General features: G+C 40.3%; 3 protein-coding genes and 1 long non-coding RNA gene across 10 annotated transcripts in view; 2 read left to right on the top strand and 2 right to left on the bottom strand.

The window, feature by feature from the left end:
• The window catches only part of LOC122870151 (butyrophilin subfamily 3 member A2-like), a 145,917-nt gene that overhangs the window by 97,045 nt on the left and 30,229 nt on the right, over positions 1–18,643 (top strand). The gene's annotated exons all lie outside the window — the stretch shown is intronic.
• LOC122870253 (roundabout homolog 1-like) lies at positions 958–16,246 on the top strand. 3 transcript variants are annotated; one of them, XR_006376514.1, is made up of 9 exons: positions 958–997; positions 2,420–2,545; positions 4,349–4,390; positions 4,502–4,777; positions 5,816–6,055; positions 7,042–7,167; positions 7,879–8,109; positions 9,742–9,807; positions 15,755–16,246. XR_006376514.1 is itself a non-coding variant. In XM_044184322.1 (7 exons), exons 2-7 carry the CDS (start codon positions 2,518–2,520, stop codon positions 7,989–7,991), a joined length of 825 nt encoding a protein of 274 aa, XP_044040257.1. In that variant the 5' UTR covers positions 958–997; positions 2,420–2,517; the 3' UTR covers positions 7,992–8,501. The 3 variants fall into 3 exon arrangements, 2 of the variants coding, with proteins under 2 accessions (XP_044040257.1, XP_044040259.1); XM_044184322.1 differs by lacking the exons at positions 9,742–9,807; positions 15,755–16,246 and having other exon boundaries at positions 7,879–8,501; XM_044184324.1 differs by lacking the exons at positions 9,742–9,807; positions 15,755–16,246 and having other exon boundaries at positions 5,861–6,055; positions 7,879–8,501.
• On the bottom strand, positions 4,590–5,826 carry LOC122870359. Its single transcript, XR_006376566.1, has 3 exons — positions 5,555–5,826; positions 4,813–4,928; positions 4,590–4,721 (listed from the first exon to the last, which is right to left on the bottom strand). It is a non-coding gene; the product is annotated as an uncharacterized LOC122870359 (long non-coding RNA).
• Positions 11,996–17,944, bottom strand: LOC122870187. 3 transcript variants are annotated; one of them, XM_044184147.1, is made up of 8 exons: positions 17,664–17,943; positions 17,510–17,572; positions 16,889–17,152; positions 15,531–15,818; positions 14,758–14,895; positions 13,689–13,763; positions 13,003–13,075; positions 11,996–12,346 (listed from the first exon to the last, which is right to left on the bottom strand). In XM_044184147.1, the coding sequence occupies exons 1-8, from the start codon at positions 17,692–17,694 to the stop codon at positions 12,334–12,336; spliced, it is 945 nt and encodes a 314-aa protein (XP_044040082.1). In that variant the 5' UTR covers positions 17,695–17,943; the 3' UTR covers positions 11,996–12,333. The 3 variants fall into 3 exon arrangements, with proteins under 3 accessions (XP_044040082.1, XP_044040081.1, XP_044040080.1); XM_044184146.1 differs by having other exon boundaries at positions 11,996–12,348; positions 13,011–13,075; positions 17,510–17,944; XM_044184145.1 differs by having other exon boundaries at positions 17,510–17,943.

Consider the following 18,643-nt stretch of genomic DNA (forward strand, 5'->3'; position numbering starts at 1 on the left):
ATAAAAAAAATGTATCTGAAGTTAATATGAGGCTTCAGCAGTCTGAGTCAGACAAATCACATGTTTATTATAAGTTAAAGTCTTTTTAAAGACTTTAATGCTTCTTAAAGTATTAAATTAGTTCAAAATTACAGCAAGAAAAAACAGTTTCAGTGGTCATGTGAGCACCTGACCGTTGTTTTAAGACAGACTTGAAAAATTGCGAACCTCTCCTTTAAACTGCTCTACACTCCAAAAGTCGACATTGTTCATTAAAAATTATATGTATACAAGACAGAAAAATGCCTTATTTGTTTAGGGGGCCTATTAATCAAGCATAACGTCAGCTTTAGTGACCAAACCACGTCAAGCTGCATCTTTCCTAAAGGTGACAATCCGTGCCATAGACCTTCTGTATGCTCACTGCAAACAAGACTCCATGCCTCTGGATTTAATACAAGCTTGTTTGTTAACTGGAGGACATCTTAAGAACTTTCTAACTGAACTACAACCAAAGCACCTCCTAAATAAAAAGTTAAAAGTCTTGACTGAAATGTTGTCTGTGGCGTCTTAAACAAGCTGATGGTTTCACGGGAAACGCGACAGAAGGTGAGCTCACAATGCAGCTGATGGACATTATTATGACGTAGCACAGACGGACAACACCCGTCTTATGTTTGATTTTTATGTCAGACAAAGTATTTATGAATCGGAGAGGTTCCTCTCGTGTTTTACCATCAGCAGGTCCTGATGCTCCTGCAGCTCCCCTCCTGTCTGTCTGCAGACTCATACGTCTCCCTACCTGCTGTCCATCATCGTACTGGGGCTCATATACAGAGACAAGGCTCAAAGGGAGTCACGTCACTCTCTGTGACTGTGGTGATAAACTGGGATGCCAGTGCCTCCTGGGAGCTTAACTGGGAGAAAGGGAAGGAAAAGCTGATGACGCAGTACAGATGCTTGTGTTTCTGCAGCACAGCGAGTTGAAGCGAGGATAAACTGTGATGAAGTCCACATGGTGGGAATCATTTCACTTATGTATACTGTGTTGTCATGGATGTGATGAACAGAATGACACTATTACAAATATAAATATATATGTGGGGAGTGAAAAACCTGAGCATCTTTGTTGTTGTGCACGTTTTCCATGTTTTCATTCTAACACAATTTTAAATAACCTCCCTTTTCACTGGTGTGACTGCAGTCATGCTGACATCTTTCAGTACAGCAGACTGGGGTAGTTTCATTTTGGTCCGCTAGAGGGAGCCACAGGCCTGACCCACTGACCCACATTATGCATCTCATCACATCTAATTTTTCTCTGTGTGAGAGTTGAGGCAGCTGAGTTCTGTATTTACATATTTCAGTAATGTATAGTGAGGTAATTATTATACACAATGATAATAATAATAAAAAAACTCCTACTGATTTCCTACATCCTCAGAATCCTTTGTGGGGATGTTGTGTCCCAATGTTTGCCAGCTAAACACTTTTACTTAACCACTCTCCTACTATGAATGCATTTAGACCGGCATTAAAGCAAACATTTAATGCAGCTACAGCAGGAGTGCCAGTTAAGCAGTCTGTCCTGAGCTAAATATTAGGTTTTGTTATCACACTGAAGGTTCCTGTCATCTGCAGTTTTCTGAGCGTTTCTTCTGCAGCGGTGGAGGAAGTACTCAGATCTGTTAAGTAAAAGTAGCATTACCTCAGGGTACAATCACTCCACTGAAAGTAAAAGTCTTGCATTCAAATTCTTACTTAAGCAGAAGTACAGAAGTATTAGCAGCAAAATGCATTTAAAGTATCAAAAGTAAAAGTACTCATTAGGCAGCAGAATGACCCCTGTCAGTCTGACATTATATTATTGGATTATTATTACGGATGCATTACTGTGTAAGAAGCATATTGTGTTGTAGCTGGTCAGAATTTAGCTAAAATACTTACATATATTATTTAATTTATAACAATGAACCTATTATTAATCTAGGATGCATCCTATTTGCTAAACTAAGACTATATTTTATATGTAAAACCTTGATATTCAAAGTAACTAGTAACTCTAGCTGTCAGATAAATGTATTTGAGTAAAATTTACAATATTTGAATTGTAGTGGAGTAGAAGTATCAAGTGGCATAAAATGTAAATATTCGAGACAATTACGAGTACCTCAAAATTAGTGTTTGAGTAAATATATTTCGTTACTGCACATCTGCAGCCTCTCATATGAAAAGTGCCATGTTGTCAGGCAAAGCTATCACGCAGGATGATGCACTGTGGGTATTTTAAATTACAAGCAACAAACACCAAACTGTGAGTGTGTCTGCAGGGAAATACAGCAGACGTGGACATCCTGTGTGAGACCAAAGATGCAAGTGAGGGAATAGCAGAAATTTAAACAAGACTATTTTTTATTTTCCATCCATTTTACAAATGCAGAACCTGTGGTTTGACAATGTGTATGAGGAAATATGGCATATCATCATCACGGTGTGATATGACCAAGTTCCTTGACAGCCACTCTTCCACCTGACAGAATGAAGGCTGCATCTGTGTCTCTACTCGGTGAGTCCAACACAGAGCTCATTAAAAAAAACTGAATTTCCCCCAAAGGGATTAATAAAGTAATTCTTCTTTTTCTATTACACCCATTACCAGTGCAAAGATTTAAGAACATGGGTAAGGGGCTCTGTTCTCTGTTAGTCTGGCAGCAGCATTCAGACTTTGGTGCAGCTTTTCGATGCGCTTTTTGGGAAGACCAGGAGAGATGAAGGCATGACTGAGTTAAAGTCTTATATTGGAGACAAAATGCTGATTTAGTTATCGCCTTGATGTGTCTGCTGAAGCTCAGATTTCAAACACCACATTTCTAGTATTCATAACTTGAGCTTTTGTTTTTCTAGTTCTGGACTTAAGCTGAGCAATAACTTGGAGTCTCTTCTTCTTGCCAAATACGACAATTTGTGTCTTGTCTAACTTTAAGTGAAGGAAATTTAGTTGCGTCCAGTTGCTCTAAGCATTGGTACAGTGAGTCTAAGGGACCATAATAATTTGGTGAAAGAGTAAATCTGGGTGTCGTCCGCATAGCTATGATAAGCAATCGTATTGTCATGTGTGATTTGACCTAGAGGGAGGATGTACAGTTTAAAAAAATTGAGACCCACAAATTGAACCCTGAGGGACTCCGCATATCCACTAGCAAAGTTTTTTTCAGATGACCTTTTATTTATTATAAACCTTACCTTTTATATTTATTATAAATCTTCAATATTTGAGGTATACTGTAACAGTAACAATCAGAAAACTCCAACGTTCAGGAAATGTAAATAATTCAGTTACAAGAAACTAAAATTCAAACAGCCTTCTGAGTTTCTCATTGCAGTGGTGGCGTTTCTTTAATAACAGCAGTATGGTTTACCCAAAACATGTCATGGTTTTGCTTATCTGCTGTGGTTACTTAACCTTCATCCTACCAACATACAGCAGAATAAACTATAAGAAACAGCCACCATAGAAAAATGTTAACTTATTTCTTCTCAAAACATTATTATTTATGTAATTAATGTCATCTGAAAAAAACCCTGATTATTAATATTTTAAAACAAAAATCTATACTTTTCTTTAATACAAATTGCAGCTTTTATCCCAAGTACAATCCACATTAGTACTTTAAAGCTTATTTGCCATCCTTTGATTCTGGTATCATTTAGTTTGCAGTAATTTTATGTAAAATTAGGATCCATGGCAAACATGAACTCAATAAATAGTTCATTCTATTAAAACTGCATAGGTGGAATTGGATGCTTTTGACTGGTGTCCCCCAAGACCCCAATACATTGGTATTTTTAAAAGCACTTCTTAAAACAGAAACAGGAAACAATGATATGAAGCCATTAAGAACAAACTGAGTGACAAAGTCATGAAAAATTGGAATTATAGAATAAAGCACCTGTGAAATAAGACAAACAGCATACCTCTGGGGTCTGCGGGTACTCCAGTCGGTCGGACGAAGGTTAAACACATTTAGTAGATCCGAACTTTACTAGTGTGAATCTGCAATTTTAAGCTTCTGCAGATGTGAACTGCAGTTTCACACAGGAAGTAGTACAACATAACTGCAGCTGTAGGGTTAATCTTTTCCTCCCTGTAATGAAAACCTCATGAAATGTAAGAAATTCAAAAAGATGATCAGATTAGCAACAGTAAGTCATTACTATCATCACTGTATGAGGTTTATGTGGTATCCACTTTCATTAAGCTATGATTGGATTATCACGATGTGTGGAAACGATGTGAGACAGGAACTTGACTTGCCTCTGTGGTAACGCTGATGATCTCTTCCTTGTAACTCTTGTTCTGCTTTTGCAGACGTGGCTGTGCTGCTTCTGTCTGGATTAAAAGTGTCTGCAGGTAAGCTGCTGGAGGTGAAATGCAAATGCAAAAAATCACTGATGCAAATACTTAAAAAGAAACAGCCCTTTTCTGCTCATCCTTCTTACTCTGCCCTGTCTTTTTCTCCAGTCTCTCTGAATGTCAGTCCAAACCGTCAACAGTTTTTTATGGGAGAGTCTTTCCGTCTGAGCTGTAAGGAAGAGCAGAGCTCTGCTGGATGGACGCTGAAGAGGATATCAGCAGTAGGCCGACAGATAGAGACGTGCGGAGCTGCGAAAGGCTTTGGGAGACCCAGTGGTTCCTCCTGCATCGTCTCAGATCTCTCTCCATCAGCAGATCGAGGCGTTTACTGGTGTGAACACAGCAGTGGACAGAGTAGCATCAAAGTCTCTATCACCGTATCAGGTAGAAGAGCTACTGTATGTTGGTTCAGCACTTACTGACAGAGATCTAGCCTGGCTCCAGACCTGTTCATCACAGCGGGTTCCCCGGTAGTGAATCAGCTGGGTCAGTCAGAGCTTTGTAGGTAGGATTTACAAATGGGGACATCATCTTCCTATGTTAGAACCAAAAAATAACATAAAAGAATAGCAAAAACGGCTGATGAGATTGACACATATTGTTGTATGTCCATTTACAGAAATACAACTCTTAAATACTACAAGCATTTTTATTTCAGCAACGTGGCAAAAGGTAACTGCTTCTGGAAACAAATCCTACAGCTTCTGTATTGAGTGAAAATTAAGTCAATGGAATGGTTGTGTTAGTTTCCGCTGATTGGTTAGGGAAAAATAACCGAAATTAGCTAACATGAACACAAAGCTGCTAATCAATATATTTCTATTAACAATTGATCAAAGGACGATGTGTAATGTGTATGGGGTTGCTTGTAGTGATGAACCCAGAGAGAAGTATCAACCCAACTCTGCAGCTCCGCTCAGCTCCATGTAGCATCTGTCAACTCACTGCGTTGGTTCACTCTCTTTAACTTAAATTCAAGCAGCAGACAGCAAGACAGCTCAGATGAACACAGTGCACGCTACCTGTCCAGCATTAAACGACAAATGTAGCGACTCGCGGGTAAACATGGTGGAGCATTCAGCAGCTGAAGAGCCAGATATTTCCCTCAGGAGTTGGCGGAGACCAGATCAGAGCTAAAATGAGAGTGAATATCGGACTTACATGTGTCTGGTGGCCTGAAACATGACTTCAAATGAATGCTGATGTTGCTCTGTGTCTGCTGGATCTTTACACGGGCCACAACAACTTTCTAATGTGATAATATATCAATGTTTAATTTAAAGCTTCTTCTGCTACCCCAAAGTGGTCAGAAATGCTGATGCTGCTTCACATTTAAGTTTCATTTTAACTGAGAACTGTGTCTGAACTTCTGTCCGCACATTATCTGGTTCTGTTTATGTCCTTGTTCCCTCTGTCGTTCAGATCGTCCTTTTATCATGGAGATCCCTGCACTTCCTGTGTTGGCAGGAAGTCATGTGACTCTGCGCTGCAGGAACAGAAATGGTTCCACCATTCCGGTTAACTTCTTCAAGTACAGTACCCCGATTGGAGCTGCACCTGAAGGAGAGTTTACCATCAGTAATGTCCAACAGGCTGACGAAGGTTTCTACTGGTGTTCTGCTGGTCAGGCTGCATCACCATCGAGCAGGCTGAATGTCAGAGGTCAGGACACTCATATCTGTTTACTTCCTGTTTCCAAATATGGTGGAGCCCACTGATGTTGCAATGTTTTCATGAGTTTAACCACTTTACCACACATATTATACTCAGAAGTTACATTTGAAGGCAGCAGTTGACTGAAGTGTCAGTTCACACACATAAAAAAAGAAGAGATATACCTCTCGTGTGGTAAGGTTTGAGTTATCTGTCACTGAGATTTTTTTGGAACTACTTAATACTGAAGAAATAGTCCCTGTGAAAACTGCCACTCATCAAAACTGTGTTGGGTTTGAGGCTGAAATCTCAAAGGCTGATGCTGTATCTCAAAACCAAAACATCAGCAATGCCAGACACAGCTAGAGGTACTTGAGTGTGTTAAGTGTTTTTTTTATTGAACTGACCCTTTAAAAGTCAATTAAATGACTTGGTCCTTCATTGCTGCTCGGGCCATAGCCGGGATTTCAGAAGTACTGAGGTCGTGGGTCCCAACCAGGACCCCAACCCCCTAAGAAACTTTTAACCAGCTCCCAACAAAACGCAATACATTTTTTGGGCATTTAAAAAACTTATCATTTATTTAATTATTGGTTATTATTTTCTGTAAATGTTGCTTCAGTTCCTCCTCTGCACTGACATGTATGTTTATCTTGCCCTTAAAACAGCAACATTCCCAGACATTTAGTCTGAAAACATATCTGAAAGTGTGTGAACTCCCTCATTACGCCAACTGGATTCTCAGAAATATCACTGAGCGTTACCTCGGCGACCCCAGTGGTAGCTGATTGTCGCAGGTGTATTTTAATTTACAACTTATTAAATTCTTGTGATTAAATTAAACTAAAACAAACAAACAACCACTAAAATGTTCTCCGGTGAACGTTCTCTCATTTTCCATTTAAATAAGAGATTCACTAATGAACTAACAATCTGATTTGATACTTAGTTTGACATGGTGCACAGGATTAGTCTGTGTGGTCTCTCCTCCACAGCTCCTCCCCCCACCAACGCCCCACCCCTCGTCTCTGTGTCTCCTCTGGTCAGGCTGCTCTGCCATCTAGTGGTCATCAGTACATACTGCGTCTCCACCGTCCTGATGGTGTCCATCTACTGCTGCAGTAAGACAGTGGTCACACACACACACCTGTTCATACCAGCTATCAAAAGTGGATCTGAAGCTCATACGAGGCTTCAGCCATCCGAGTTACACAAATCAAGTGTTTGTCTTTTAAGTACAAAATTCCCTCTTTTTGCTTCTATCCCTCCACTGCAGCTAAACAGGGAAACAAAGAGAGAATTTTATACTAAAAAGCTTTCATTCATTTGATTCGACTAACTCAGACTGCTGAAGCTTCCTATTAGCTTCAGATGAACTTTGCAATACATCTTTGCACAAAGCGTCCACAAAACTGTGGATTTGGTCCCCATCACTTCCACTGAGAGTGCGTTAAGAAGGGATCTTTCCATGGCCAGTACGAACCGGAGGCACGATTACAGCAAGAAAAAACTGTTTCAGTCTTCACATGGACACTTGATAATTGTTTAAAGACAGACTTGAAAAATTGTGAACGTATCCTTTAAAGAATTCAGTGAACTCTATACGACCTGTGGACGACGACTGCTGCGTCCACTATGCTGCAAACCTAAAGACTTAAAGACTTAACCTAAACTGAATTCTAAGTTTTTACCCTTTAAACAGGCCTCAATTTCCAAAAAGTCCTCACTCTCAAGGTCTGAACTTATAACTTTCTTCACAAAGATTGAAGTAAGTCACACACACAAAGTTTGAAACTCAAAACTCCATCGCAACTTCTTAACTTCATCCGCAGGGAAGACACCAGCCGTCACCATGGAGATGGCACAGCGCGTTGAAAACGGGCAGGGATTGGATAGCAGCTATGTTAATGACGCCGCCGATGTCACCACTGAGCATGACTTCTGAGCTGAAGAGTGACGGTCTGTGTGTTCCCGTTAAACTGCACAGCAATGACGAATTACTGCAACGGAAGTATTTCACTTAACACCTGCCAGCTTTTCAATATTTTAAGCTGCAATTAAAGGTAAACGCCATTAACTTACTGAGTTGCAGTGTTTGAACATGATGCATTGTTTTTGTAATGTTTAACTGAATTTGTGTGTCAAAAACCAGACTGCTAACTCTTCACTTTAACACCTGCATTATAATCCGTTATAAACCATTTATTAATTGTTTAAATACAGCTTAAAAATTCTAAATCAGGAGAGGAGGTTAAAATACAGTTACGTTTTAGATTTTGCTTGTCTCACATGGCTGCTTGTTAGTTTTAACATGTAAGGCCTTTCCGGGCCAGCGATGATGATGATGATGATGATGATGGTGATGATGATGATGGTGGTGATGGTGAGCTCAGTGTTGGTGGTGATACAGAGGCCTGTGCCATGTAAATAGCTTGCTTGTGCCAATAAAGCATTGATCAAGTTTGAATTTAAAAGTTTCTTTTGATTTGATTTCAGGATCATATGTTCAGCACAACTGTGCACGTTTGACTGTTAATTAATGTTTAAAGAAAATGTTGAGTAAATTTCACAATATAGTGACTGGACTTTTAGGTTAATATTAAATATGAGCACGTCAGTCTGATACGATGGAGCAACCAACTCTGAACACCTCCACCATTAGATTTTGTTAATCAGTCTTTTCAATGCTCGAAAAGTCAAAACCTGGTTCACCGAGTCGTTACAGGAGGAGAAGGCGACACAGGGGGCTCTGCAGGATACGGCCCTGTTAACAAGCTCAGTCTTCAAACTTCATGCATACAAGGTCAAAACAGGACAGATCTAAACCGACTCAAACATTAGCTATGTGCCAAACTGTCTGAGGCGGCAGCAGGTGCAAAGGGCCGTATGTAGACCAACTCACACCAGGCTAAAATAATGGCTCAAAAAGTTTGAACAGGAGCAGCTCGTGTCCCCACCGGAGACTGTGAATCTGGGAATCTCATGAGCACAGACTGCACGAGAGGAAGCAAGAAAACAACCATAATCGGTTTAAAACGTTTTTAAATAAAATTTTCTTTACTGAAAAATCCACACCAGCACCAACACAAGCAGGAAGCAGTAAAATGAGCTGAAGTCCTTGTGGAAACGCGTCACAGTTGTGGGTCACATGAGCTTCTTCACTGCGAGGCTGTGCAAGAACAATACAGACCTGAAAATAAATACTGTCAACTCCAATCCTCTGCTGAAGTAGATGCATGACCACGATTGAATGATCAAGTTCTTTAAATGTTTGAACATCGGCTAGCAAGAAATAAAGAAACAAAGACAGAGAATAAAAGGAGATTAAAGAACAAAAGAAAAAAACACTTTGGCGATAAATTAAAAAGGCTTTAACAGCAGCCATATTTATTAAATTTATAAGCAAAATGTGAACCTACAAACTAACCAGCAGCTGTCAGATAAATGTAGCGTAGCCACAACAAAGACAAGAGTCTGTTCCTGCTGAGACAGCCGGCTCTCCTGGTGTGCTGGAGAGGAACAGACTGAGACAGAGAGGGAGAAACTTCCCTTTGCAGTGTGAAGCTCGTAACTGCCTGCGGCGTCAGTATTAATATTGGCTGAAGATTTTTCAACCTGTTTATAATAATAATGACTTCTGATTCATAGAAGACATCTTTTTGATTTGATCTTTCATCTTTTTTTGTAATCTTCAGAAATGGGTCACCTGAATGACGGACTGGGCTTCAGAGTTACCTTCCTCCTAATGCAGTCTTCTGCAGGTAATATACTTCTTCACCCTCTAAGTCTTTAAGAATTCATATTTTCTCAAAGGAACAGTAATATTGATGGTCGCCACTGAGACAACCAGTAAGTAAGTGGAATTAGCTGCTGAACTTGCGAGTAAATGTCATGTGTTTGTACATTTCCAGGGCGTATGAACTTCCTCAGTGTGTGCAGGAGGCTACAAAAACACTTACACTTACAACATCAAGGGGCAGCGTGCATGTATAGATATATATAAATATATATATTTAAACTTATGCTCTGAATGTGGTGTGAAGTCTCGCTTGCTGCTGTGACCGGGCCCCAAAGGGACCATGTGTCAGTGGTTTAGTATGTTAATGGCAGCTGATTACAGATGTGTCTGTAAACCCAGTGTGTCAGCTTCAGGCCGAACTGCTGTAACAGCATCATGTTGGTGGTTGACCACAGCGAGTGTGTTTAAAAGCGGCAGCAGCTCGGTTCTTATTGACGGTGTGAACAGACAGAGCAGGTGGTTTAACTGTTACACTAATAAAAATACACCCTGATGACGCCAGCGGCCCCAGAGGAGGACGGGTCTGATGAACCACAAGAGCCTTTTCAAATGCTACTGTTTCCATCCACCTGCTATTATGCACATTTTCAATTTGTGCATTCAAAAAATGCCAGAAATTCAATTAAAAAAGCTCAAAATATCACCAAGTGTTTACGCTTGGCCGATGTGGAAAAGTTGGTGAATTAATAAAAGCAAAATGCAACAGAGTGCAGGCTGTGTGGACCGATGAGGAGACTGTAACCTTCCTCAAATGAATACATGAAACAAACTGAAATGTTTTCCAGTGTATGAGGTTGGACTGGCTCTTGTTGCGTCCTCTTCTTCTGCAGTGGTTTAATGGCACCGGCTGGAGAATTATGGCCACTTCACATAGAAAGCATTTTTAAAAGTGTTTTTGATGTCCGTCACTCGCCCGTCTCAGCCATCGCCCGATCTGCTTCCATTTTCTCAAACGTATCAATCCGCACAAGCTTTGTCAGCGCTCGCGAGACTCCGAGACACGCGCCACCCCAGGACCCAACTTCAAGTCTATCTTTCTATCTGTACTGACTGATCAAGGCTCCCAGTGTCACTGTGAGAATGACTCAATACGTAAAAACACACTTCCTGTCAGCCTGGCGAAGAGTTTGTCCTGCCGCTGTCCTTTCAGCTCTGACGGCGTAGCGTGGATTCCCAGCGTCACCAGCTGTTTATCTCCATGTGCCAACTCCTAACATTCACATAACAGTAGTGGGTGGGAACGCACATTCATTTGCTTTTAACATTTTTTGCCAGTTTTCTGGCAGTTCAGTTCAAATTTGGATGGGAACTTGGCTAGTTATGAATGTTTACAGCCTTCACAAATGTGCACACACTGCTTTTATATTTAGCATATAACAATTTCTCTGTCGTTCATCATGAATACACAGAGTCGGACTTATGCTTTTAAATGTGCAGGATCTGCAAACAGCTGACTTTATTCTTCTGTTTCTGTTCTTAAGGCAATGAAAGTATTATATATATTTTTGTATTCGATGAGTGTGTCTGGTGCTGATCGAACAATCTATGAACCATCAACTCATAACAAGGATTACACAACATCAGCAGAGCTTTATACAAAACCTACTCAGTGTATATCTGACGCAGAGTGCCACAGCAGTACAAAAATATCATCTTGACTGAGCTTTCAGTCACTTTGCCAAATTGTTGTTTAAAAGAAAAATCCCCCCTGAACAGTGTGCTGTCACACCGCCACATTCAGTCCATTGTGAGTGTGTTATAGTTTCCTTTTTTTCGTGTTGTCCGCCTCCTCCGACCCTGCCGTGTATACTCCTTTGGCTAAGGTAAAAACGGTTTGGTAGTTTCCTGTTTCCCACTGTGTCTGTGTGGATTCCTCCCTCTGCGACTGCGGCTGCTGTAGAAAGAAAACCTCAGTCTTTGACCACGAGGAACTGACTCTGAAACCTGACTAACGGTTGCCTCTTTAAAGAAGTGAAATCAAACCGGGGTCTGAGAAACACATGGCCAAACAAGGGCTTGGACTCAGAAACACATTGTGTTAAACGCTTTCTGATTATTCTTATTGTCATTTGATTGTTTGGAGTGTTAAAAGTGTCTGAAATCTACTTGCATGAAAGAAATGTATCTCATCAAGAGGAACGACAGTGAAGTACTGTGGACTGGAGTTTTATTACTTTTTGTCTATGAATGCACTGCTGTTTCATGGTTTTATAGATCTTGAAGCGATTCTAAAAGTTTGTCAGATTTACATCACTATTCACTTTATGATTACAGATACAGTATTGATAATGGAAGGACAAGAAAACATGTGCTTTGCAATGATTTCAAATGTAACAAAATAACACATTTGTACATTTTTACATATTGAAGAATATATAAGAAATTAAAAAGGTAGAGTTACAGAGCGTGACTACACAGCATGACTTCCTCCTTTGCTAAATGTGTTACTAAAATACAAAAGCAGAGCTTTGAACATCTCCTCGGTCCTTCAGTCACGTGGCCTAAAACACACAAGATGTTCAAAAGTTTAGAAAAAATGCAGTTAAGTTTTATGAACTTTTACTTGGTGATGCTAAACATGTACAATGTTTACCATATTCACCTTAGTTTAGCCTGTTAGCATGCTAACATTTGATTAGGAGTATTAGCACAAAAAACAAAGTACAGTGGCGGCTGATGGGAATGTTTCTCAGGTGTTTGGTCATAAACCAAAGTGCTGGACGACATTTTAACCATCATGATTTTAATCATTAAAAAAAAACATGGCTGTCAGTACCAAATTTCATGGCAATCCATCAAATAATTGTTGAGATATTTCTCTGAAAAGCCAAAATATCGGCCTCATGGTGGCGCTAGAGGAAAAGTCAGGGGACATTCTCAGGGCAGCGTGACGGGTGATGGAGCTGATGGAGGAGGGAGCTAAACTGAAGTCTGCATGACTGCTACGATCACACTTCGAGCACTTAAAACAGCAGCATGAATGAAAACAGTGAGTCACCAGGTAAAACTACAATGCCAAAGACATCTGGGTCCTGGTTTATAGCTGTTCGTGTTCGTCTTTGTTTAAACCTCCAGATAACTGGAGGGTATTTAACTGAACTCACTGTAAAGCCTTTAGTGGACGCTTGTTCACAGTGGGGTGTGTGCTAGTACTTACCTGTAGTTGATTATACTATAGACACTCCTTTCCGGTGAACCTGGCTTGGTTGCTGCTCTGGACACTCCTGGCTCTGCGTGGGAAACAAACACACTTGTCTCTCTAATCCACAACATTCAAAATGCACTGCTAGATTCTTCAGATTATTTGTTGAGCATTGAAATGACATTATGCTACGTTTGGAATTGTCTTTATACATTTTTGTGATCTGATGCTGTTTGTTTGGTGAAGCACTCAGTATTAAAGGCGATACTCAAATGTGAGAGAAACTAAATAAACTCAATGATGCAACGATACAGCTGGAGATCATTTTAAACTGTTCGGTGTGTTCATGTCGGGTGGATTTTTTGAAACTTTCCATCTCACAGTGACTCTGTCAAACCTCACAGCCTCTTGTAGTGTAGATGATTAAAGCTCCTGAGGGGCCCTTTGTTTCAGCCTGTGGTTTTCTCGTGTGGTTTATAACTATGAGTCAAATAATCACCTGCAAGGGAAACTTACTTACTCATTACTTTTTTATTGCTAATTTAGTTTTTACCTATATGGTGTTGAATATTCTCTGCAAATGTAACATTTGATATTACTTAAAAACCTGTTGTTGCACCACAGACTCGCTGTAGTCTCATTCTGCAAGGAAGGAAATCAGTCAGTTAAGAGTGAAGTAGAAGTAATATGATATAAACTACCTTTCTTCTTCCTTTGGTAATTTACAACAGCATATGTCACGTTGTCTGGAACAACTGCATTATCACCAGCTGACACTGAAACATAAAAGCCCAAAAACAGACATTCATTGTCCAACTGTTTTATCATAATTAAAGGGGTCAAATGTACACATGCACCTACAGCATATCACTTAAAATATTACTTAATCTCTAAAAATGAAAACAAAAATGTTTCACAAACTTGGAAGTAGAAGCTTATCAGCAACAACGGTGTCTGAAAGTGTTGGAGCTCAAATGAGGAAGGAAATAAGACTTCAGGTTTATAGTGAGGCTGTAATGTGAGCTTGTTGACATGTTATTAATGCCTTAATATGCTAACATTTAGCATACTCTGGGCCAAACTGCTGGACTGAGTGATTGAAATTGCCATCCCAAGAGTCACAATTTGGCTGAAAACTGGCAGAAAGCAAGCGCAAACACTCGGGCCTGTCCCAGATCAGGAATTCTGCAGACTGGTGCTCAAGGTGCATATTTTCTGGTGGACAGGTAAGTGACAGATGGGCCTTTTTAACTAACAATTTTTTTAAATAGTTTTTATTAACTGTCACACCACTTGTTGTCAGTACTGTCAGGGCAAAATGATCATTTCAACTGCAGTATTTTAGCAGGTTCAGGGAACCTTCAGGGAAAACCGTGTTACAACAGTGCTGTAGCCCCTAGAAACTTATAGAGGCCATTATCATAAATTATTATTGCCCTTTAACAACAACAAGGTTTTAAAATGCAAAGTTTAAATGGCTAGTTGCAAAAAGGGTAACTGATTATGGGAAAGGAAGGCTGATTATTAGTCTGCCTTCCTTCCTAAAATAACCTTCATGAAGACAATTCTGTATGAGTCCACTGGTGCTGGGTGTCCCACCTGCTGATCTTCACGTGAGTGCGATCCTGACGCATTAATTGTCGCATTAATCTAACCACAGAAGCCCCGACTCTGGTGTCAAAGTCCTGCATGTGTGCCCATCATCCCTACGACTTCACAAACAAATTAGTACTATGTAAATGTAATTTCCAGGAGACGGCGTTGATGTACCTCTGTGTTTCCAGCAGAGAAACAGTCCCATCACCAACAGCAGCAGGGCGACCAATGTCGTGACAACAGTCCACGTCAGCGTGAGGAGATCAGGGGAGCGAGTGTGGGGAGGACGAGTCTCGTCGTCTTTTCTCGAACCTGGAGAAGAGAAGAAAAACCTAAACTAGGCCTCACATGCAAAAAACCATTGACCTTTACCAGTGGTGCAATGTACATTCACTGCAGTACTGTATTTAAGTGCAATTAAGTACAGTACTAAAGACGAGTAAATAGGTACATGTAGTTTCTTTTCATGCCACTTTCCACTTCTACTCCATAACGTTCGCTACAATTATTTGACAGCTTTAGTTACTTTACTTATAAAATATGTTTTGTTATAAATTAAACTACCCAACAGTATATATCGATTAGTCGATCAATTTTTGTGTAAAAACATTTCATGGTTCCTGCTTCTCTTTTGAATGACTGTAATAATTGTAATGTTTTGTTAATAGTGCTGAGGTTTGGACTGTTGGTTGGACTTTGGGCTAACTTTGGGTCGTTGTGACGGCATTTCTCACTATTTTCAGAATCTTTACAAACCAAACGATCAATCGATTGATGGAGAAAAGAATCAGCAGATGAATCCAGAATGAAAATAGCTGCAGTCCGATACACACCAGGTCAACATGAGCTCCAGCAGCAACATCCTGCTTTCCATGAATGCATTCTGTACTTTAAGTACATGTTCCTGATTATGCTTACAGACTTTTAGTGCAGGACTTGTAACTTACTTGTAACAGAGTATTTTTGCAGTGTGGTATTATCACTTTGTTTGGAAACAGCCAGCCAGCTCTCCGGTGATTCTCTAGCTCCAGATAATTTGCACTTGTAGAATCCTTCGTCAGACTTGGAAACATTGTGGATCGTCATGTTGTTTACATAAGACGTCCCGAGTTCGAAACTGTCTTTGTAGAAATCAGTGATGTGTTTTGACTGAGTTTTCTCCTTTCTACAGTGAAGAACCACATCATGTCCCTCCAGCACAGGACGGGCAGGAAGTTCCAGGATCACAGAACCAGCTGAGCGATGAGATGGAAACATATTTTATGTTAAACACTATTTCTATATATGTTTATCAGAAAACATCAGTCAACTATGCCTTATTATTATTATTATTATTATGATTTAATAAGGGTGTGAAGAGTATGTTAAAACAAAAGTATTATTAATATTTACTCTCGCTGTCTACTTAATCTTAAATATTGTCTGTGTGTGATATGGTGAACGCATTCTTGTATTCTTCTTCTTGCTTTATTTGTATGCATGCAGATGCTTTTCTACTTTGTAGTTTCACCCTGTACGCTCTGTTTTGTATTTGTTAGTTAGCAGAAGGTGAGCATGAATGTTGGAGGCCTTTCTTGGACTTGTTCATGTTGCTTGCCCTGTGAGGGGACAGATTTGAGACATCTTCCTAAACACAATATGCTGTATGTCACTCAGAAGTGGCTTTTGTCCTACCTACTGTAAAATTCATAAAATAAAAAAAATATATATCATTTGAGATATGAGTGTGCAGCTTTCTCCACCTCCTTCAGTGCATTTTCTCCTAATACCAGCCTTTTAGAGAAAGTTAGTGGAGAAGGTTCAACATCTACTGACTATTAAGCCGGACAGACACTGTACAGTTGATCCGTCCAGCGTGAGAATAGAAGTCGCCGGTCCTGCCGTGCAGAACGGCAGATTTAAACGTGTAGTGCGAGTTAACACATCTTACAAGATTAATAAAAAACGCAGCGTCGGCCTAGGCTTTAGGGCTGAAAAGATTACTCGTTTAGTTGATTGACAGAAAATTAATCTGTAATTGTTTTAATGATCAATTAATCATTTGAATCATTTTTCAAGCAAAAATTCCAGACGCGTAAATTATTCTAATTGTTTTCCTGTCAAAGAAAGTTAGCAACAAAGATGGCTGAACTAAATGGGACTGTTACTCTCGTCCTAAACATGTATGTGAAAATGTAACTCCACTCTTGGATGAATTGGCCTTTCATCAAGTAGTGACAGTTTATGTCACACCCTACATCACAATCAGTATCTTGACCTTCACCAAAAGGCACTGAAATCTCTTTTTCTTATTTGCTAAACATACCAGTGACAGTGATGTTGACAGCAGCGCTCGTTTCTCCCTCTGCATCTTCACACCAGTATTCCCCGCTGTGTCTTTGAAAGGCAGGATCGATGGTGCAGGACGGTGCCGATGAGTTCCAGTTGTAAGAATTTGTTGGAATTATTTTGTTGAGCTTCCTCATCACTCTCCATTCAGTCAAGCCACTGAACTCCTCACAACTCACACTGACGGTCTCATACTCAAAGAACTGCAGTCGGTCTGGAGAAACTCGAGGAAAAGCTGCATCTGAGACAGAGACACGGAGAAAGTGAGCAGTTAAATTAAGAGATGTTGCCCAATTTAATATTGGCCATTTACAAAAACAGGAAAAATCATTTATAAAGTATTTATAGTTACAGATTTAAGGTACTCTTAGCAGCTGGTGAAGCAGCAAGGTAACATGTTCAGTTTTGTTACACTCGCACACTTCAACTTTATTTTTGGTCCCTAAACACTTTTGAAGGCAGTCTCTTTTTTAACTCATTTGTTGCTAAGACATCAACAAAAGGCACATATCAGCAGTAAAGGTAGTTATCAAGAACATCACATGGCCAAGCACTAACAGAGTGTTAGGATTATTAGCCAGACGGCTAATTAACTTACCAGCTTTCTGAGCAAAGTAACTGAAGTCAACTTGTGCAACCAACAGGAGCAACACATCCATCACTGGAGAGACAAATGAAGGGAGATGTTTATTAAACAGAGTGCCCAGATATTTGTCTGCTGGATAAAAAGACAGAGTGACAAGAAGTCTCACACAGTCTGATGCAGAGAGCTGGGACGTCCATGATGTCTTGCTGCTGACTGTCGCAGCATCGGACTGAAATACAGCTAAGACATAATGTAGCTCAGAACCTCCTCTTCCTGTTAGTGTTTCTGCTGTTGATGCAGCAGCAGGTTTGAACTGCAGATCCATTAATATCTATGTAGGGCAGAACTGCTGAAGGGGAAATAATATTCTCACTGGTTTTAATCCCAAAATAGGTGCCAACAAGAAAAGCTTTGTGATCAACCTTTAAAATATGCACCAGTTCTTAGAAAAGGTTAGGATGGGGTTAAGAAAAGGTTCAGGTTAAGGTTAGACAACCTTCCTCATCTTGGTTCATTTAGGGAACAATCGTGGTCACGACTAAACACCGTTCAGGGGAACGAAAAGTGACCTTCTGTGTCAAAGTCTTGTCCCCTTGTTGACCCCTGCACCCACTCAAACCTCCTCACTGCAAAGTTTTGAGGCTCTGAAACAATGCCACGCCACTTCCCCATTTTGCTCCGGTCGTAACTCACACAGCTGCTAGAGGTCTCTGTCAGCTGAGCGTGAACAAGTCGTTACAGGCATTTGCAGACATGACTGGTGGTGTCGTTGTTCTTGGCAAAAGGATTTGCACTGACAATTTATTCCAACTTGGTGCAGATTTAGTGTCTCGCTTCAAGGATTTATATAGACAGACCACAGTACTACAGGTCGTTGGGGACTGAGTCTGTGGTCTTTGTACATGGAATGACCTCTGAAAGGATTATGTGGATCTGAAAGTAGTCTCACGCTGCCCTCTGCAGTCATTCAGCCACTTTCACTTCTGGGCTGCAGGAAATGACAAAGATAAAACCTTTTGTCACGGCTCTGTTTTTATTGTCTCAATGGACTTCCCCCCTTAGAAACTACAGGTGTGATAGAGCTGCAGTTACACCTGTAGGCTGATGTTTGATATGACTGCAACTCACCTGTCGTGTGGATGCGAT

The sequence above is a fragment of the Siniperca chuatsi genome, linkage group LG22, assembly GCF_020085105.1.
Source record: "Siniperca chuatsi isolate FFG_IHB_CAS linkage group LG22, ASM2008510v1, whole genome shotgun sequence".
Classification (NCBI taxonomy): domain Eukaryota; kingdom Metazoa; phylum Chordata; class Actinopteri; order Centrarchiformes; family Sinipercidae; genus Siniperca; species Siniperca chuatsi.